The sequence below is a fragment of the Anabrus simplex genome, chromosome 8 (genome assembly GCF_040414725.1).
Source record: "Anabrus simplex isolate iqAnaSimp1 chromosome 8, ASM4041472v1, whole genome shotgun sequence".
In the NCBI taxonomy this organism is placed as follows: Eukaryota; Metazoa; Arthropoda; class Insecta; order Orthoptera; family Tettigoniidae; genus Anabrus; species Anabrus simplex.
Window position 1 is genome coordinate 89,044,438 of NC_090272.1, and position 23,347 is coordinate 89,067,784.

The window sequence follows — 23,347 nt, forward strand, 5'->3', positions numbered from 1 at the left end:
CCAGTATGAACTTTTTCACCATCAATACAACTGTTCTTAACTTACAGTACTGTATTCTAATGAGGCATTACCTACAACAGCTTAGTTTATTGATAATAGAAAGCAAAAAGGTCACTTCTCTTCATGGTTCTATGTCTACAAGATATGACCATTATGTCTGAAGGCAACATGCATTATAAAAATAGGATAACACTGACAAAAAAATGAAGACAGTTGTACTTGCAAATGTTATTTTAATGACTTGCAAGAGTTTTTTTTTTGTTTTCACAAGAGCACGTAAATAATTTGTTCAATATTATACATTGAGCATCTTAACATTTAGTATTCTTCAGCTCCTTCACCTTCTCCTTCAACGGAATCCATGCCAACTTCTTCATAATCTTTCTCCAGGGCAGCCAAATCCTCACGAGCCTCTGAGAACTCTCCTTCTTCCATACCTTCTCCTACATACCAGTGAACAAAAGCTCGCTTGGCATACATCAAGTCAAACTTGTGATCCAGACGAGCCCAGGCCTCGGCAATGGCAGTGGTATTAGACAACATGCATACAGCACGCTGCACCTTGGCCAAATCACCCCCTGGGACCACAGTAGGGGGTTGGTAGTTGATACCCACCTTGAAACCTGTAGGACACCAGTCCACAAACTGAATGGTACGTTTAGTTTTGATGGTAGCAATAGCAGCATTCACATCCTTGGGGACAACATCTCCACGATACAACATGCAGCAGGCCATATATTTTCCATGACGGGGATCACACTTCACCATCTGGTTTGCAGGTTCAAAGCAGGAGTTTGTAATTTCTGCAACTGACAGTTGCTCATGATAGGCTTTTTCTGCAGAGATTACAGGAGCATAAGTAACCAATGGGAAATGAATCCTGGGATAAGGTACTAGATTGGTTTGGAATTCAGTCAAATCTACATTGAGTGCACCATCAAACCGAAGAGAAGCCGTTATAGAAGAGACAATCTGGCCAATAAGCCTATTCAAATTTGTGTAAGTGGGGCGTTCAATGTCCAAGTTACGTCGGCAGATGTCATATATAGCCTCATTGTCTACCATGAATGCACAGTCTGAGTGCTCCAGTGTAGTGTGTGTTGTCAAGATGGAATTATATGGTTCAACAACAGCAGTAGATACTTGAGGAGCTGGATATATGGCAAATTCCAGTTTGCTCTTTTTTCCATAGTCCACAGATAACCTCTCCATAAGAAGAGATGTGAAGCCAGAACCAGTGCCACCTCCAAAAGAATGGAAAATTAGGAAACCCTGAAGACCCGTGCACTGATCAGCAAGCTTCCTCAGGCGATCCAAGACTATGTCAACAATTTCCTTTCCAATAGTGTAATGACCTCTGGCGTAGTTATTGGCAGCATCCTCCTTGCCTGTGATAAGCTGTTCTGGATGAAACAGTTGACGATAAGTCCCAGTGCGAACTTCATCTGCAACAAGCATAAATGTAAAATTATTACCCACACAGAAATGCTTGTAATAAATGCAAAATTTGCTTTAAATGTCACAGAAAAAGCTGAACCACCAATATAAAAATTCCTGAAAATGTGTTCACCAATCTAAATTTGGAATATGCGAGTTTATCCCATGAAGATTAATCCTTCAGCATGAGAACACCATTTAACGAGATGGAACAACAATCTTTCTCACTAACAAAGTCTATTACACTCCATTAAATCATTTCACTTCAGCAGAGCTAAGCCTCAAGTCTTCTGAAGAAGATTCGCCACAAAATATTGGATTATCAATATTCTACCCCTGCTGCATAGACGTTTTTATATACAAGAACTTTCTTAACCATTATTTGAACTTCCTCTACAGAACAGGAGCAATTCAGAGGCCTAGAATAAAGAAAACTTTTCTATAAAGAAAACATGAGATAGTGTCCAACATGCTGTCATCACTTCTACTAGCCATCACAAAAGGAAGCTTGTTTGCACCAAAATACAGCATGTTGTAAGTAACTTGGTGAAAGGATTGTTGCAAGATACATCAGCATTATGCATTTGGTTGAAACAAGATAGCTTTTCATCTATTTCCTCATTCTGAAGAGTCTCCCGAACTATTCACATCCTAGAAAATGAGAATAGCTGGAAAGAAATTTCAAACTTTATAAAACAGGTGTAGCATGTTCCAAATATTTTACAACGGCAGACAGACTTCAATGAAACGAAGTATACATAAAAACCTAAGGCTGCATTAAAAAGACTGCTAGTTTAAAGGGTTATCGGCCACTGACTACAATATGAAGCAAAACGAAATAATAGATAAAAATTTAGTTACTGACTACAACTTCTTAAAGCAACTATTATGAATGTAAGATAACCAGTGGCTGTAATGTGCAATGCTATATTTTCCTATAAAATTTGAAAAATAGATTAAAAATTAAAATAAAGAGCTACCTTTGAAAAAAACCCTGTATTTTATTCAACTTAAAAGCTCAAAACATACAAAAAGATAGCCAAAAGAATAAATGTGTAGTTAATAAAACTGAAATAAAGGTAAGAACAACACTATGAAAGACTGCAACCCCAAAAAAGATGACTAGGTCTGAACGCTTATCTGGTAGAATGAGGGAGATAGTACTCTGAAGTGTTAGACTACGCTGCATATCAGCCAGGTCAGCACACTGAAGGCCCATTTGAAGCACCTCTGTCCCATGTGTTTTAACCCATATGCATCCACCCGCCCTTTGCTCTGACATTGCTAGGAATCCGCCAACTTTTTAGTATGCAACCTGGGTGTTGCAAGCTTTCGGTTAAAACAGTATAGTGGGTGATCGACTGCGCGTATTATCACGGGACCTGTTGTATATTATTGAGAAATTCCACACTATTGCTCATGACACCAAAAACAGAATACAGAAATATAACACAAAAAATCCCTTTGAAATCTTAAATTTTTCATTACCTTATCTCACCTCAGAAGTTCTTTAGTGTGTGTTATGGCCTTAATTATACATGAGCCTAACATTTGCCTGATGTGGAAATAAGGAATTAATGGGAAACAAATCACGAGTAAGTGAATGAAGAGATTCGAACCTATATCCCAAATACGAACTTACAGCCGTATGTCTCTCTCTGTTTATTATTATTATTATTATTATTATTATTATTAAGCCTGAGGATCAGTGGTAAAGTGTTCACATCCAGGTACCAAGATTGTAGGTTCAAATCCGGCAGTCGCAATCGGATCTTGAGGGGGGGGAGAAAGTTCATTCGGCATTCCATGTCGTACGATATTACTACGCGAAAGATCTCTGGTGATATATTTCGTTTTCATTCATGCACAGGATCACTAATAACTTCTTCCTCACGAATACTGCTGAAATCAGAGCCTAAAACATCAAATATGCTTTGAATTTCGCTATTACTGAGCATTTCGCGCGAGCAAGCAACTTCCTTCTCAGTCAGCCATCTTGTCAACAACAGAATACAGATTTCTCGATCGATATTTCAATCAATTCTCTTTGCCAAAGTTGCATACCAAAGCACTCTGGGGACACTATGAGACACCAAGAACCGATTTCCAGTAGAAATGTTTCCAGAAAAAGCCTACAGATGTCACAAATGTCTAATATGCGACCTTGCACTCCGGCGTACCAGTCCGCTTACGGAGTCCTGGCCCAGGCGCTCGAGCGCGTACCAGTCCGCTTACGGATGCATTGGGGTTAAGGACTGGAGTGTTCGTCAAGCATTGCCAAGATACACTTGGTTCCTGAATTTCAGTTCCTTAGTGACAGTGTGCAAAGTCATTATGGCCTCAAACAGCAGCAACTGTAGCACTCACAAACAGGTTTTTTATCAACTCACCAAATTTTATAACAATGTAGTGTCTGTAAGGGGAGTGCAATACACCCTTCACTGCCAGACATCATCACGACCTCGTAAAGACTAAAAATTGATAAATTAATCAGAACTACTAGCAAGAGAAATGGGTTTAAAACAGTTACAAATTCACGCAGAATCAGTAGAAATTAACAATAAACAACTTTTGCAACAGTAAAAAGGAGACTGATTAAAGCAGGCTTAAAAGGATGTGAGGCAGCAAGGAAACCCCTTATGAAACCTATAAATAAAAAGAATGGCCAAGAAAAGATATGAATTGGACACATGAAGATTGGAAGAAAGTTAACAGAAGGAAAAAAGTTGGCCCAGCAGTGCATTTCACCTACAGCTGAACACTGGGGACATTTTGTACAAGGTAAGATGAAAACAGGATGTATGGAAGGGCAGCACAACCACTGCATACTTCATACAATACCATGCAGATTGCACTGTTTTGTGCAAGCTTGGTACCTTTCCCAACTTTTTATGGAAAATTATTATGTTATAAGAACCTTAAACCAAAGGGTTCACCTTACAAGAGGATAAAGACCCAAAACATCTGTCAGTGTTCTATAAGAAGTACATTACATCAAAGGAAAAACAAAGTAACGAAAGATAATTAACAGCAATCTGCTTGTTTAAAAATTTTCACAGATGCTTTTAATGCATCAGCTTACTCATTAGCACACATTTTCTAATTCTATTAGTCTGAACGTGCATATTCAGTTTCTTCTTAAAAAGTGTAATATCATTCTAGAGGTTTGTGCAAACATATTTCAAGCCCCATGTAGAACAAGGATAATCTTTGCATTATAAATTCACATGGAAACATCCTTTCCAAAATTAAACAGGACACAAAAGTACATAACCTAAACCCTGAAATTAGTTTTGCACACTGCTGTATCTTGAAAAGGAGAAGCATCACATTCTCGTTTTACTTTGGTACATTGTATTAAAATCAAGCAATCGTTTACTTCAGCCTTTATTTCTAAGAGTTAACAACTGCTGTCATTGGACTTATTGCAAAAACACGTTCTCTTACTGTTTAGACCAGAGTTGTGAGGAGAGTTCTGGCTCGCTCAAGATAGACTTGCTCAAGTGTAGCAAGGAACTGATATGGAAGATTATCGATCGCGTTCAAAATAAACTCTGGAGTAGTGTGTGAATACTGATAACGGATAAAACTAATACTCCCGAATTTGCCCATAACAGATGAATTAGAGAAAAGGTTCTCATCTCAGTGTAAAGCGGCCCTTACACGATCAATAATATTGATCATGTAAGGTGAAAAAAAGAGTATTGACGGTAGGTATTGAAGCGATATTGATGAAATCCAGATTTTCTGATCTCAGGGCGTCAATATTTAAAAGTGGGAGGGATATTGTCAATATTATTGATCGTCTAGGGGAGGACGTTATTATTGTCAATACTCATTTGTTGCCGTGCTTTCGTAGGGAACGGAAGTGATCTTTGTGCGGAGTATTATGGATTATACGAGTGACCTTGAGACGATGTCTGAAGACTTTGAAGCGGTAGACTCGAACCCTGACAGCAACATACCGACTATCGCAAAACTTGGGGAGAAAAACTGCTCACTTTGGATGCCAAGCAGGGACAACTTGCTGAGAAAGCAGTAAATGACGTGCTTTTTGAAGCAAGCTTAAGCACTCTCCATCGCAACTCCGTAGAAATAAATGAAGTATGTCAATGTCTAAGCCCTCAGATTACTACACGTCCGAGAACAAGCAGTGACAGCACTTCATCCTTCTGCACATTTAATTATTCTTCTACTCAGTGATAACCCACTAATCAACAACAAACATCAGGATTTATCAGTGGTAACATTTTTCAACCCGCCGCCTCTTTGGTGCAGTGGTTAGTGTGATTAGCTGCCACCCCCGGAGGCCCGGGTTCGATTCCCGGCTCTGCCACAAAATTTGAAAAGTGGTACGAGGGGTGGAACGGGGTCCACTCAGCCTTGGGAGGTCAACAGAGGTGGGTTCAATTCCCACCTCAGCCATCCTGGAAGTGGTTTTCCGTAGTTCCCACTTCTCCAGGCAAATGCCGGAATGGTACCTAACTTAAGGCCACGGCCGCTTCCTTCCCTCTTTCTATCCCTTCCGATCCTCCCCTCCCCCCGCAAGGCCCCTATTCAGCATAGCAGGTGAGGCCGCCTGGACGAGGTACTGCCATCCTCCCCAGTTGTATCCCTCTACCCAGAGTCTGAGGCTCCAGGATACTGCCCTTGACGTGGTAGAGGTGGGATCCCTCGCTGAGTCCGAGGTAAAAACCGACCCTGGAGGGTAAACAGATTACGAACGAACGGACTTTTTTCAACACCTTCGGAGATTGAGGATTTTAAATTTTGATTGCCTTATTTCTTTTTCCTTTCTGTTTAATCAATACCTAATTAATATATTTTGTTTTCAATTATTCAATATGCATTTCCCTACTTCTGCTGCCATGCTAACTAGGCCTAATTTCATACAGGTGTGAAGAGGTTGTGTGCGATGGCAGACTCATACAGTACTTAGGTAAGTTGGAAGGTGTCTGGAAAATATATTCAAGACATCTTAAGACATGAACAAGAGTTTCACACATGTCAGTTATAGCCTCAATAGATGCAGGCGACATGACAGAACCTTAAATCTTCAAAATTTCTTCCAGTAGGTAAGTACCTGATGGTTAAGGCTAATCTTTCATTAACAGGGATGAAATCCCTCATGTTTGTGTTCTGCCTTTTTCGAAGCTGCCTCTGTGGATCAGTGGTAGAGCGTCGGCCTCTGGATCCCAAGATAGCCGGTTCAAACCTGGCAGAGGTAGTCGGATTTTTAAGGGCGGAAGAAAGTCCATTCGACACTTCATGCCGTACGATGTCGGTATGTAAAAGATCTCTGGTGACACATTTGGTGTTTATCCGACAAAATTAATTAAATCTCAGACACCCAAGAGAGTTTTGGTTTATTCAGTCTGCCATCTAGTAAAACAGAACATCGAAATTGACGAGCAGATAGCGTCAAATCGAAATGTCTGCACAGGGTAGCCGAGGCCATATGATTATTATTATTATTATTTTGCTTTCTTGAGAGTGGTTCTACCATCTGTAATAATTTTATGAACATCCTTTCTTTCATTCTGAAATAATCTGCCAATATGATTTCTGTCAGCAGCCTCAAATGAGAATATTCTTCACGTTTCTTCAACCACTCTGTCATCCACCGATTCCTTTTTTTCTACTGGGTTTACGTCGCACCGACACATACGTTTTATGGCGAGGATGGGACAGGGAAGTGCTAGGAGGGGAAAGGAAGCGGCCGTGGCCTTAATTAAGGTACAGCCCCAGCATTTGCCTGGTGTGAAAGTGGGAAACCACGGAAAACCATCTTAAGGGCTGCCGGCAGTGAGGTTCGAACCCGCTATCTCCCGAATACTGGATACTGTGATTTATATTGGTATTACTGGATACTGGCCGCACTTAAGCGACTGCAGCTATCGAGCTCGGTCCACCGATTTCGCTGAAGTTGACGAATACCATCCATAGCCATATTTATGGCTACACAACCTTTTTATCGATCGTCCATGTTTTCAAAACACACAACGCCACAAAAATTACTTGAAAAGACACTATTTCAATAGTCCGAATGGTGGAAACAAACGTACTGAGCACATTTATTGATACAATTATTGACAATAATATTGACCGTGTAGGGTATGGCGATATTGACGGTGATATTGACAGGAGTAAGCGACTGTATTGACAATACTGATATTGTCAATAATATTGATCGTGTAAGGGCCGCTTAACAGAAGAATATTGCACTGATAAATATAGGAATTTTCTAAGGGCATAATAACATCCGTCATTAAAACAGGGGAGGGGGGTCCCTTCTAACTGTACTACAGCTGCCGCATGTGTAACCGAGTCCGACATGTTCACAGAGAAAGGCCTTAAATTTCAGAACGTCACAGGATAAGTTGCATGTTAGGGGAGCAAGCCTCAGCCAAGTTTAATTTTGCTTGCTGGTTAGCAGCATAACTGAATACCACAGCGAGTATTTGTGCTTGTATTTCGTATTCCATTCAGAAGTCGGAAATTTATTCCGTGTTGAGTGGCACAGTGAAGTGTAGTCAATATTAGTAGCATGATACGGTAGCATATATCTGGATTAGGAACATAATCGTGAGAAATTGACAAGCATGGTGCATATTTGTCTTGTGATAGCCTAGGTATGGATATGGAAAAAGCTAAATTCTTTTCTAACAAAGGCAACATTAAAATCTTTCGGAAAGTGGACTGGCACCCGCATCTTAAACCGCACAGAGAGGTTGCGAATGTTGAACTCGCACCCTCGAGTTTCAACTTCAATTAGACTTGGTCGAAGCTTTTAAAAATGGCAGCCAAAGTCATTCCGCCGCAGACCGCAGTCGCACATGGCTGAGTATAACCTTCAATTCACTGCCTCAGTGTGACCAGAAAATGATGTTTTAGAACACCTGCTCCGAAATAAAAGGCCTCTTTGAAGATTTGTTTTAGAAAGAGTGATCTGCAACAAGACTTGCAAATTTTGAATTAGCCCCCATGCACATGTTTTCATATTTGCTTGGTGTTTTTCAAACCTTTCAGTGAACTTATTTTATTTGTTATTTTATTTGTTGTGTTTTTCACACCTTTTAGTACTTTCCTCTTATCAAGAAAGGGTAGTATAGTTTTCATTGTACCCGCGAATAAACGACGTAAAAAGCCTTCATGTCAGAAAATCTCATCTGGTGTTTCCATATCCCTGATGGATAGTTTTTATTCGTATATTCAGTAGTACGTTTTCTCGCTTAACACCTTTATTTTGGCAGTCCCTTGCAGAAAAGTCTTAACAGAAATTTAATTTTATAGGTATCTCTGAACACTTTGAGGTAACGTTTGTTGGCCATAATGTGAAGAGAAAATACTAGAATCTGTCACCGACATAACTCCCTGAAATACATGCAACTCATTAAAATTATAAAGTAAGAGCGAACACAAATGCACAGAAAAACACAAAAATACCATATAAAAAACAGATCAATGTGTCTCATACATATTAGCATACGACTGACGGATGGGGGAGGGGGAAAGCACAGAACCGCAAGAAAAAACATGCAGCCTACAACTCCATCGAAACTACACGCAGAAACAATGTTAACAGTGTGATCCAAGCAAAAACTTATTCTTTCGTCTCAAATAACCGATTCGCTAGCGCGCGCTAGCCTCCTACTTGCAGGACGATTTCAGCCCTGAATTCCGAGCTGTAAACATGCTGCTGTGGTGAGCGAGAAACACGATGGCGACTGACAATACACTTGCGAAATAAATACGCTTGGAAATGAGATTGCATAAATTACACAAGCACATAAAAATTAACCTGTTATCATACGGTAAGATTAATGACCTGACTGGAGGTTATATTAGTCAAAAATAGGAAGTAAGAATAAATCGGAAAAGGAGTTAAAAACAAAGTTTCCAGGTAAATCAAATGATTGGAAGGTATGCATATAGCTGAACTGCATTGCGATTGTGCTTGTTTTCTTTAAATTCATTAGCATTTCTTTATGAATTTTTTCTGGCATAAAAGGACACCCTTGAATATTGTACACCAGGGGTACACCTTCTCCGGATATTTAAACTACAGCCATCCATGCCAACAGAATTGAACTTTTAAACTCTCGTTTTGCTTCTTTTATGGTTAGATGGCTCTACAATCAATTTCTTAGCGAAAAACACTGATGGACAGAGTAATATTTATTTTGGGGGTTGGTAAACCTTATCTTTGAAGATTGATTTTTTAGTGCACCGAAGTTGTCAACACTTCGGATGGTTCCTCTATTGTAATCTACCTATCAGATGCTTGTAAATATGTTCTCCAGTCTATCAATCCTGGGGGTGTGTGTGGGAATTCAGCCTATCAGCAAAGTGTAGTTCCAATTTAATCCGGAAGCTGCTTCTACAGAACTATAAAAGCAGGGCACCTATCTTGTCTGAATAGCTCCAGTTCTTGGTAGTGCAACATGCGAAGAGGCCTAGGGAGGCAGGGACTCTCCCTGCTTGAACATCCAGTGATACAAGGTAATGGCAAAATTGACCTAAGCATGTGACAGTGCCTGCAGGTAGTTTGAGGGAAAGGTTTCAGCCATTTTCTTTTAATGTAATTTTGTAATCTGATGGTTTAAACGTAGGATTATCAGCAAAGTCTGAGGACAGTCTATTCCCTACTGGGATATACGTATATAATGTAAGGTGACCCTTTGTTGTCTCCCATTCTACCTTTCAACTGGGTGACTTATTTTCTGTTTTTTGGAGGGACCGCAGAAAAAAGTACAACACGAGAAAACGGAAAATACGGGAACGAATGAATCATCAACAATTTGGCAAAATATCACAAAAATGAAATATGTATACACTAGAGCCCCATTAATCCGAAAGTCTGATTAATCCGAACTGAAATATTCAATTATTTAAAAAAGTTCTTATTGAAATGAAAGAACATTATAGAATGAAGACTTACTTGCATTTTATTAGTCATATTTTACTAGAATAACTTAATGTAAACATAATTACACATCATAAACCATCAATCACTGCACGTCCATCTTTAGAAAGTCTGTTAGTTTCGTTTGCGTAGTGATTGGGACCTACTCGAAGGTTCAGTGTTAAACCAGAATCTCAAACATCACATCAATGGGCGTAGTAGCGGAGTGTTGCTCGACGTAGCGTACAGCAAGTTCTAGGCGGCCGCAGTATCTGAAAGACTAGTGTAACCCGTTACCGTATTTTAGCAGTTTTAAGTGACAAGTTTTAACCTAGTTTTAGTCATTTTCTCCTCTACGGGTTCTTAACTAGCCTACTATAATTTTATACAGTATTTTATTAATGCAACTGCTAAATAATGGGCATTTCAAATTACAGCATGTACTGTATTGTAGAAACTATTTTCCTCAGACGGTTGAGCTGACCCCAACTTGGGGATTCGATCCTGGCTCAGTCTTGTGGTATTTGAAGGTGCTCAAATACGTCAGCCTCGTGAAGTAGATTTACTGGCACGTAAAAGAACACCTGCGGGAAAAAATCCCGGCACCTAGGCGTCTCCAGAAACCGTGAGAGTAGTTAGTGGGATGTAAAAACAATAACATTATAATTTAGACTTTCACAGCCTGTGTAACTATTCATAAGGTATATTTTTGGGCTTATGACGTGTAATTATAAAGACACACTCAACCAGTTTCGAAATGAACTTAGCCTTTCTTCATCAGGAGACAGAAACGACGCATAACAGGTTGCTAGGAGAAAGCAACACGGAAACTGAAATGGTGCCCTAAGATGTAAACGGGACGGCATTTTAGCCTCAGATAGAGACAACGAATGGCAACAGTAAAGCATTACTCTCTAATGGTTCTGATAATAGGTAGCCATGATTCAGTGAGGTTGTAGCCTGTATCGCGGTTGAAATTATCTCGGCGTTCATGTATTTCAACCGCCTCCCTGATAATTCTTGGGCGATATTGCTTTATATACAGGCAAGAACATCCACTTCTTGGAACAAAACATAATGACCAGGTGTTAAGGCATGATCAGCAACAGCTGATTTATCAGGTTGGTTGAGTCATACATCTGGTATGTTCTTTGATGCGAGTACATACCGTTCTTGAAGTCTGCCTAATATAAACCTTGCCACAAGTACAGGGAACTCTGTAGATACCAGGTTGTTGCAATTTAGGCAAACTATCCTTAGTTGATCGCAGGAGTTGCCTAATCTTAATTGATGTTCCAAAAATAGTTCGTACATGGTACCTATGTGAGATTTTAGCAAGACGCCAGATAGTCGATTTAAGAGCCATGGAGATCAAAGCTCTGCTGTAACTGTTGCTCTCAAAGGAGGTTCAAGGTGTTAATTTTCTTGGATGTGGATTGCTGCCGCAGGCAAGGCTGCGGAAATCGAACTTCTGCTGAAGTGGTCTCGCAGGGAAATAGACCTATCATTAAGTTCCTTCAATACCGTGATCGAGTGTGGGGCATAAAGCAAGCTTTGAAGGGCAGTGGGCTCATGCTGAGTCCCTCACAAGTGTGAGAAAACATATCCTTAATCAGGCAAGGGATTTATGTGGACTCCAGAAAGGCTGGATGGACGCACTTGTTTTGAGAGAAGCTGGAACTAAATCTCAAATATCCACGATGGTACAGTTAAACATTGCAGGGAGTTGGATGAACTCGTGAACTTAGAGAGAAAGAAAGTTCTACGGGAAGTTTTTTAGTGTGTCCAGCATTTTGATGTAGACGTCCTCGGACAGCTGTTCCGAGACATCCTGCAATAAAAGGCAGTTCTGGCGACTACTGTTCGGCCTCATCTATCACGCCTTGTTTCTGGAGCAGATCATCCAGAGCCTTCAACTCCTCTTTAAACTTTGAGACTGGAACTCACCACCAAGCGCTTTGAGCACGTTAGGTTGTTGGCGGCACTGACTGCCGAGTCTAGGCAAGCATGAAAGTCTTACGCAATCTTCGAAAGCCATCATCTTAGCTACTTCCTTTACAGACATGGTGATTACTTTTTAAAGAAAAAGGCACTTAAATATGTAACTCTGTTAACATAGATTAGCACTTTCAACTAATTAACTTGCAATTCAAACAGGGTATAGCAAGAGCAACTTTGCCGTCTCACTTAATGTCATCTTTTGATACTAACTTATGCTAAACTGTAAACTACACTATACTGTACAGTAGTAGACAGATAAAGACAAACATGAAAAACAAAACACTGGAGAAATACGCGAAAAACCACGCCCCGCACCGAATACCGTATATACTAAGCGAGACAGTTTAACCCCATGGTTAACGTGAATATTAGAGTTGGCAACTATGTTTTGAGATCGCACTCTGCCGATATAAGTCAATATGAATGGCAGCTTGGGATTGCATGGATATCAGTTTCCGCGCATAACGAACCACCAGAGCCAAAATCAGCCAAAACATCAATCTAGAAGCAAGGCGGCGAAGAGTATAGGTGACAAAAGATAAATCATTTGCTTACCCCTATAATAACCAGTTTGATCCTTCGCTTCATCTGAACCACTAAATCACATTTACTACTGTAGATTCTTCATTTGATGGGCCCAAGTGTACTAAACCTGATGCTTGTTTTAAGGGGCCTAACATCAAAGGTCATCGGCCCAAGTGTACTAAACCATGAGCATTTCTTATTACACAGTAGTGGAGCACAGAAGAAAATCTGGCACCAAGACCAGCGAAACGTACCATTTATATTGGTAAGGTTAAACTTGTAGATGTAATGGTTACGATCAATCACGAGATTTAGGTATATCGGACGCTCACATTGATTCCAGTAAACGTATAACCGCTTCTAAACCTGATAAATCTCTCTAGATACGCTAGAGAGAACAAAATAAAAAAATTAACAAACAAAACCTTAGGAATGAACGTTATTGTAGATATTTTAAACGCCACCAGCCCCACGGTGTAGGGGTAGCGTGCCTGCTCTTACCAGGAGGCCCTAGGCCCAATTCCTGGCCAGGTCAGAGATGTTTACGTGCATCTGAGGGCTGGTTCGAGGTCAACTCACCCTACGTGATTCAGATTGAGGGGCTATCCGACAGACACCGGCCCCAGTCTAGAAAGCCAAGAGTAACGGCCAAGAGGATCTGTCGTGCTGACCACATGACATCTCGTAATCAGCAGGCCTTCAGGCTAAGGAGCAGTCACTTGGTAGACCATGGCCCTTCCGGGCCATTACATACCTGCCAACTTTACAAGACAAAGTCAAGAGATTTAGATATGAAAATTAGGAAAAACCTGGAGGAATCCAGATTCAATTTCTCAAACTGCTTATTATACAAGTCTTTTGCAATACAAGAGTACTACAATATATTTTAACACATTGTCTCAAAACCCAACTGTTGCAGGGAGTATGTGAGCAAGATGATAGAAGTCTTCCGGAAACAGTACGAACTCATGCTCCACATGCATGAATAAGTCATGCACTTGCTTGTCATTACTTAGCAAATGCATACAATATTGCAGCACGTGCCAGCGCGATTATGCGAGCGCAATGTTATTTTTATAGAGAAATAAATTAAAACTCGCCAGAATTGTCTCCAAATGGCTCCTAAAATCTCTAGAAATGTCACTAGACGCATTCTTTGAAATTATTCCACTAAATTACTAAAAAAGACTCCAAATCTAGCCACTAGTCTCTAGAATTGACTAGACTGGTGTGAGCGAACATGAACATAGCACACGAGAACGAGACACGGACAATCTATATGCGCGTCAAGATAAACAGGTTTCCAAAAACAATGCACATTCGCAAGTATTTCTTGTATTAATGAACTTCAATATTTAATTTGAAAGCAGCCAATGAGCGAAGGAATTCTGACCACTGGCGTATAAAGCTGAAATAGGGAGAAATATAATAATCGAAAGGCGGGAAAAACTGTAAAATCTGGACTCCCATCTAAATCAGGAATGTGGACAGGAATGTACCACGGGTTTTGGTTTGGTTATTTTAAATGACACCAGATTAAAGTTTTATATGTTGCTGTTTTCAGAATAGAAATAATTTGAAAAATACGTGATTAAAATTGAGGAGCTATCTGACAGGGAGATAGCGGCCCCGGTCTCAAAAGCACAGAATAACGTCCGAGAGGATTCGTTGTGCTGACCACACGACACCTCGTAATCTGCAGGCCTTCGGGCTGAGCAGCAGTTGCTTGGTAGGCCACGGCCCTTCGTGGGCTGTAGTGCCATGGGGTTTGGTTTGGTGTTTTTTTTGTTGCAAATAATGTAATCAGCTAAACGTTCCAAGAACGGTTTTTTTGAGATGCAGAGGTGCCAGAATTTAGCTCTGCAGGAGTTCTTTAATGTGCCAGTAAATCTACAGACATGAAGTCGACATATCTGAGCACCTTCAATGCATACTGTATGAAATGAGTAATGTTACCTGTGATGAACTTATCCCGGGACATTTTATCGCATAAACTCAAAAGTTTAACTTGCACACCAATGTCCAAAAAACAATGAAAGATTGAAACTGTACATGGAGACATATTCCATTCATAATTTACCAAAACTTCAGTGTTTTCACTTTCAGAGCGACTACATGTTTACACTTCAAAAACTTGAAAGAAAACATACATTATAGCCTAATCATGCAGTATCACGTAATTAAAAAAACACTACTTACAAATCGCAAGCAACGTGGCTAGCTTCACTTTTGGCTCGTAGATATGTCAGGAATGTGATGTTCTTCAGTAATGTTTTGCATTTAAATAAGTTTACAGCTATTACCAGTAATGACCAACATCACAATACAATGTAAATTTTAATTGCTGGTAGTTTCAATTAAAAAACACTTGCCCTTCAATTCTCACAAAAAGTAGTGTTCCTTGACGTGTAGAAATAAACAGGGTTTTGCCAGCATTGCCGATCTGCGAGAGGAGACTGAAGTTCTGCTGTAACTCTCACCTGATCACATGCCTGTGAAACTAACTTTATCAGAGCATTCGTTTGGCAAAAACTCAAGTTAACCGCTGCATTGGCAGGGTATTACCTTGCATAAACAGAGTGGTTACGGTACACAAGCCGGCTATCGCCAGTTCACTCGTAGGCGCCGACATATGCTGTTAAATACGTCCATTAGGGTACAAGGAAGGAGTAGAGGTGCGAAAATACTAGGTTTTTGTATTATTACCTGCCTTATAGAACACTGAAGAAGACACTGTATAGGACTGGTAGAGCACATGGCGACCATGTTTACTTGGTGACGGAAGGATGATGACGTCATACCTGACGTCACAGGGTGTAAGAGAGAGACAGGGAATTAATATCCGAAAACTAAGTCCGAATTTTTGCTTCTGCGCATGCGCCGCCAATTTAATTATTTAGCATTTCACCGTGGACAAGAAAAATGATCGTGACGTCATAATTATGATGTCACGCCCCCCTGTTCCTCTATAGATAACTCATGTGGTACACCTGGTAATGGCGACGGGAGCTGTGACGTCACACAGGGCCGCCAACCCCTCCGCGCGTAACGAAGGGGGCGTAACACCAGCTGTCCCGATGTGTGTGAGTGCATCGAAATATGTACATATCCATGGCACATGAAGGAATATGGCAGAAAATGCATAATCATGGCGTATACAACGTGTGAATAGTTTAGGTACAACTATTCGGGAATGCATACCTATTATATACATTTACTTTAAGTAAAACTATACATTCGCTAGCCCAACGTATATAACAGTATAAGGAAGTGGAAATAATGCAAATCCTACTTGGAAGTCCTTGTAGAGGTGAGATGTGGGCCTAAAACTATTCGGGAAACAATAATCATATGATGTCCGTTCGTCGCCAATCAACAGGTAAGTAGTGCTGTTAGGAGTAGAAGGTGAGTACGCTGCTTATTATATTATGTGAACGTCGTGCATTCTGCTTCAATGCTGTTGAAACAGGCAGTCGTTCCATACGTCGTCACGGCATGTCCTCTATCGCCAAGTGGTTAGGTTCCTGAGGTTGGTACGTCTCTGACGATATGTAGATCGAAGGTGGAGGGGCGGTGATTCGCGGGAACTCCAGTCGCCATTACCACGTGGTCGTGAAACCTGTGCCGGTACTGTCAATGCACGTTTCGGATATTTATTTCCTTAATGGCTCGTATATACACATTGTGCGATATCGTGTACTTAACCCCGGGACTGATTCGTACATTCCGTGGCGGTGTATGTGTGTTGTAGATGTGTTATTGTGTCGAAACATGCGATGGAACGAACCTCGTGAGTGCTGTTATATTAACGTATGCTAGCTGGCTTCGTAGACGATGGCCGGCCGTACCTGCAATGGATACCAAAAGGACCGTCTGTATTAATCGGTGAGTACCGTTAGAACACACTACATCCTATTGGTACTGTGTGCATGTGCCATGTACTGTAGCGGGGTCGAAGCCGCAGAGCGGCCCTAGGCCTACATCTCTCCTCGAAAGGGAATTCCACGTCCATATAATGTTATGCCCATTGGGCTGCGGAAGGTAAAGTTTTGCCCGGAAGTAAATGTATATCATAGGTATGCCGGCAGGTTGCATGGCGTTTATGCAGGCTATTTGCATGGTGTTCCCTTCCTTATACTGTTTCGAAGCGGCGGGGAGGCCCTAGGCCTACATTCCTGCTCTACAAGGAATTCCACGTACAATGTATATTCGTTTCACGTCCGTATAATGTTATATACCGGGTGGGCTGCGGAAGGTAAAGTTTATCCTAGAGGTGAATGTATATCATAGGTATGCCGGCTGTTTGCGTTGTGTTTACGCCGGCTATTTGCATTGTGTTCCCTTCCTTATACTGTTATAAACGTTCGGATGCGGAATGTACAGTTTTACCCAGTACCTTTCTATCATAGGTGTGCATTCTGTGATTTGCTGTGCTCATTTTCTGCTGTAACCCATGGGATGCTTAGTTTTGTTTGTATGTACATTTAAATGTCAGATGTTGCCTCATGACGTCATAGTTTCATCATGGCTGACCTTCCAGAGGTTGACGGGATGAACTATGACGTCATCAACATGGCTACCCTGGCAAGAGAGCCGTAGCGCTTGGCACATATTGGCATTTAATAATTACGTACAAATTGCAAAAACTCTTAATTTTCGCATCTAAGTTCCTCTTTTGGACATAGTAGAATTCGCCCTTTAGGTTAAAAAATTTCTGAGACCCGATCTGGAGATAGCCGGCTTGTGTACCGGACCCAACAGAGTAGCCCACACGTGACTTGCCCTGAATAAGTTTCCTAGAGTATTGTGGGATCGCACCATTACCCCAGGCATTTATGGTAACATTTCCCGATAAAAACTGCCGTTCCCGCTATTTCTTGCGCCCATTCCAGTAACGATTCCTCAATATCCAGGAACGTGCCCTGTTTTGGACCGCAGTATGCCCCTTGCTGCTTTCTCCAATGTCCCACTTGTTTCTCATGGAACAAAACATTGAACACACTGCTCCGTTGTGCAAATTTCACCACTTTTAGCTTGAATGAAGGTGTGTAACTTTTCCCATGACAAAGTTTTACCAACAAGCTCCACACGGATGAGTGATCTATGCTTGGCACTGGCCATTTGTTACTGCAGATGCACATTCTTGAGTCAAGCCCACGAATTAGATGTGCGGCTCTTCATCGACTCAAAAATGCATGCAAATGTTCAGTCAAAACATTACGCGTCCAGTGGATATAGGAATAAATACAGTAATGTCTAAGTCTTGCTGCTTATATATAACAGCAGGCAGGGCATTAGTCAAAGCAATGCACACAGCTGCTTCCAAGAGAAGTGGTAAGGAGAGGGTGAGGTGACAGTTACATGCATTTATCCTGCAAGAATTCTAATCTACTTCACTGTCCCCTCTCAAGAGTTGGAACAGTTATGTGGTGGTGGGGAAGAATCTCACTCCACACCCTTTCCACTTTACACCAATTATTTCTGAAATAATTTTTTTAAAAGCAAACATGCACATCAATAATTTTACTAACTAGTAATGCAGGAAAACTGTGTACAAACAACTGAAATTAAAAGTTATTCAATCCTAATGAGCTTTCTTAGTATATCAACTTACCCACAACAGTAGGTTCCAAGTCAACAAAGACAGCTCTGGGAACATGTTTGCCTGCTCCAGTTTCACTGAAGAAGGTGTTAAAGCTGTCATCTCCTCCCCCAATTGTTTTATCAGAGGGCATCTGGCCATCAGGTTGTATGCCATGTTCCAGACAGTACAGCTCCCAGCAGGCATTACCAATCTGAACTCCAGCTTGCCCAACATGGATAGAGATACACTCACGCTAAAGACAAGAAAATTATGGGTAAAAATCTAGAAAGGAGAACTCAAGGATTATTACATAGAATGTTATTTGAAATGCTTCCAATTTTACCTTATAATGATCGAGGAAGAGAGGTGTTCAATACGCTTGCCAGGGACCAACCCGCCCGCCCCTAGTATACCGGTATTTACTTTTATAATAAAAAATACTGTGAGACGCCATACTCCATCGCTTATAACGGTGATTGGTTCACGTAAGAGGATGACGTCACTGACACCTAGGATGAGGCCGAGAATTTGTTACCAACCATTGCAGAAAAAACAATTATGAAGCGGCCCGGGAAGTTTGAAATGGCCTCGCATTATTTTATTAGCATACTGCCCGCACGGCAAGAAAAAATGTAATTTAGTAGCTGTAACCTATCATTTTAAATCCAGGCCAAGCTCTGTCATGAGAAAGGGAGCCACACTCCCTTTGAGAGGCTCTTAACTATGGCCGCGGCGCATATTGTCCACACGGCAAGAAAAAAAGTAATTATGGGGCAACCAACAGTTGGCAGCATTGTCGTACCTCTCGGCGCTCCCTCTCAGCGCTACTAGTGCGACTGAACTGGCGTGCGCCACCTAACGGTCACTCGTGTTACTAAACCATGAGTGGTCCTTTCTATAGCTTCGCCAATTCTTCACCCCCAGAGGTTGCATGATCAGTGGCCACAATTTACCACCTTCAATGAAAATAAAAGTGCACACTTTTCAAGAAGCATGGTGGTACAGCCAGCCAAACTAACATATCCAGAAGAACGGTGTAGTCACATAGGATAATACAGGCCTGCGGGCCGCTTTGAAGCTCTAACGCGGGGGAGTTTAACACACAAACGCCGCAAGTCGAATGGCCTTGTCACTAGCTAGACCTAACCAATCCAACAATAAGAAAAACACTAATTACTGAAGGAAAATGCAAAGGATCATGAAGCATACCGAATACCATACACTTTGAGCAAGTTAGGTTAATCACGTGGCGAATGTAAATATTAGAGTTGGCAAGTGGGTTTCGAGATCGTGCTCTGCCGAAATAAATAGATATGAATGGCAGACTGGGATTGGTTGGATGTCTATGCTTCAGCACATAACCACCAGACAGAGCCGAAATATGCCAAAACGTCAATTTAGAAGTACAGCCGTGCAGAGTGTAGCAACCATTTCCGCGCCAGTAACTTTCATATAGTCCGAGCCAACGCAGAAAGTCAATGGCGTTGACCTAGCTCATACTAGAAGACTTAGTGCACTGAACATCAGGTCTCAAAAGTAAGAATCAGTCCTATGCCACTTTAAACAGATAAGCAAATTAGGCAAACAGAAAACTCAAATACGGTACATTTTTATAATTTAGCAGCACAAACTGCTGGGGAACAGTATAGCTACCTATTCCATTAATTTAAGGTCATTTTTGCACAGGATCATAAGTGACCACCTGCCTAATCATCAATTGGAAGATTAACATTGCACCATCTATGGTCATGTCACATCACTGAGTACTAGAGACTTTACTAGAAGAAAGTTTTGATTCTATCAGTTATAAGTAGCATTAATACAAGATTATCTGTTTGACTCCGAGACGGGCACAGGCGCCAAGGTCTGGTGGCCGAAGACGAGGCTCTCCCTTCCCTGTTTTCCAGGCCGAAGCATATGCAATACTGGCCTGTGCTGTACATGTATGGAACATGCCTGGACATACAAATGCTTCACCATTTGCGACAGCCAGGCAGCATTAAAAGCACTATGCACAGTTAGAACATCCAAAATGGTATGGGAGTGCCAAAGGATGTTAGATAAGCTGTGTGAACTTAGCCCAGTTACCCTGTTATGGGTCCCTGGGCACATAGGAATCAGAAAATGAAACTGACCAACTAGCAAAACAAGACTCAAAAGGAGCCCTTTCTGAAAGTGCCACTCTGAAGTGTGAAACTGGTAATATCCCAGTGGACAAACCAGTCTCCCTTGGACATTTGGAACAGACTAACCACAGCAAGGCAGGCACGTGAACTTATCGAAGGGCCTAGCCAAAGTTATAAAAAGGTCCTGAATAGGACCAGAATACGAATGGTAGTTGGACTGTTGAAAGGCAAGAATACCTTACAGAGACACCTACACAGCATGAAAATTAGACAGGATCCGATGTGTAGAAGATGTGGTAGGGATGAAGAGACCTCCGCGCATGTGTTATGTCAGTGCGAGGCTCTTGCAAGCACTAGACATTGATATCTTGGCTCACAATTGGTGAGCCTGGAAGACCTCAGGAATGCCAACATCCGGACACTGGTATCCTTTATAGGTGCACTAGGGCTGCACTAGGCAAATCCTTCTAAGGGACACAAAGGGTCTTCACAGACCTACGTGTGGAGCCCTGCAAAGGCAGGGCTCACACATTCCTTATCTATCTAAAATATGTTTTAGCGCATTTACAGCCGCAATCTGCGTGTGTCACCTGGCTAAATAGTCAATTGGAAGATTGATCCCTAACATTCTATGGGCAAAGGAAAGTTGTGTTTTTTAATCACCAAATTATTCAGTACTTAAATTCACAGTTGACAGATTATCATACAGGATATCAATGTGCAACATAAGCAAAGGGGTATGATGCGCAAAGGTATCACCCAAATATCACTATAAAATTTGTCACAAATGGAACATAATTGCTTTTACACATATCTAGTGAAAAATCCCTGGCAAATTAAGAAATACCGTCGTTATTTGAGAAATATGAAAACATACTTAAGGCTTGTAGACAGGACTGGTTTATGTCGTACTACGCTGCTGGTGCCGTCTTTTGTTACTTTCTTCAGGTCCAGGGCTAGCACCGTGGAATGGGAGTGCTATGTCTGTAGATTCTCATATTTGGCCAGTACAAACAGCAAAATGGAGGTCAAAAGAAAAAATAGCATGATCCCTGGACCAATAAATATTTTTATTTCTGTTCGAACGAAATCACTAGTCCACTGAATTTTTCTTATATACATTGGCCATATCATTTTGTCGCCTATTAAATATTGCATATCGCGATACAATTCATGAAATGATGTCATTGACAAGTGAAGAATGAAACGAAAGCAAAGAACTTCAGTGAACACAGATATCACACACGAAATTGTTCTAAGTGTAAGACAAAAGACATACGTGTTTCACTTTGAGCGCAACACCAAATGTACTTGTAAAGTACGTATTAATATTCTCCAAAAAACATATATTTCTTAATTTGCCAGGGATTTTTCACTTGATATGTGTAAAAATAATTATGTTCCATTTGTGACTAATTTTATAGTGATATTTAGGTGATACCAATGCGCACTATACCCTAAGCAAAGAAAGAGGGCCATGACACTAAGAAACCCTTCAAAAGGAGAGCTTGGGAAAAGTGTTTATTCGATGGAAAACATTGTAAGTCAACTGACCTCTTCAAGAATACACAAAAAATTCACTACACATTTCACGTCGAAAAACCCTTATTTACCGAATGCATTGAAATAATATCCACCAATCCAAAATCGACTGGGCATGGCAATTAGTCTTATCCAAAACCTACATAGGTGCACGATTAACACTACTACGGTAACACATTTTAATATATATATATAACATGCGAATAGTTATTTAATTCACGGTTCCAAGAAACAGGAGCATGGAGACATCTAAAATAATTGTGACAAGATTGGATGGTGCAATCTTTGAGCTCAGAAGACACGCCAACTAAAATTGGTCTAAGCAAGTAATTTAAATTGTGGGACAGACAAATAAAAGGTGTGGCAAAAGTGATCAAGTAAAAATACTTGTGAAATTCGCTATGTCCGACCTAATGGATGCCGACCGACCCATGCGCAAGATTACAATTCAAAACAGGCTTGAGCTGGGGTCACAAGTTCATTAGCAAACACTCTCAACTTTATGACTTGAAATACATAATCTTTGAGTGAATAACATTAGATGGTTAAGGAACAAAGAAAAAAAATGTCCTGGATAAAAAAATCGAACGGACCCCTCACTACTGTGCGTAGCATAAATAAAAGAGGTGCGGAGTATACAAATTTAAAATTTCACTCCGGAATTTTAACACTAGTTTCATCATAAGGTTTCGTGCTCTTACAGACTCACTACTCACAAAAGAGATTTCTATAACCGTAAAATTATAAATATTCCAAACGTCGCAGTATTCACCGTTGGTCAATAATTAACAATAACCAGTTAACTCTTCAAAGAGTGGCATAAAAAATAATCATAAATGTATATTGTCACACTTACCATTCTGATGAAATATAAAGATGATCAACGGTATAACAGAAAACTCGTGAAAGGCTACGTTCGGACAACGCAAACAAGGACGCTTCTCCAAACGAACAATAAATGGCGCACAAGACCGAAGACTCGTGAGGTCCACCCCACGCCGTCACGAAGCTTCCGTGATTGGTCAAACACCATCTACTGTACGTGACGTCATAGAATGCGCGCGCTTGGAGAGCTACTTCCTGATTCAAACCTCAAACGTCATTTATTGTATTTCGTTGTAAGATTTAAATTACGGATCGAATAAAAAAATCCACCAAGTACGAAAATCATAAGAATGATATTTCTGCGATGACTTTTTGTTAAGCGCAGTCTATATTTACATCCAT

At 40.8% G+C, this 23,347-nt stretch overlaps 1 protein-coding gene across 1 annotated transcript; it reads right to left on the minus strand.

The window, feature by feature from the left end:
* Positions 1-213: 213 nt before the first annotated feature.
* Positions 214-23,135, minus strand: LOC136878821 (tubulin alpha-1 chain). Its single transcript, XM_067152323.2, has 3 exons — positions 22,977-23,135; positions 18,483-18,705; positions 214-1,445 (listed from the first exon to the last, which is right to left on the minus strand). Exons 1-3 carry the CDS (start codon positions 22,977-22,979, stop codon positions 319-321), a joined length of 1,353 nt encoding a protein of 450 aa, XP_067008424.1. The 5' UTR covers positions 22,980-23,135; the 3' UTR covers positions 214-318.
* Positions 23,136-23,347: the final 212 nt, after the last annotated feature.

Bases quoted from the DNA above. Each gene is read 5' to 3' on its own strand.
- LOC136878821 (XM_067152323.2), bottom strand. The intron at 1,446-18,482 runs GTAAGTTGATAT...TGCTTGTTGCAG, and splicing joins CTTGGAACCTACTGTTGTGG to ATGAAGTTCGCACTGGGACT.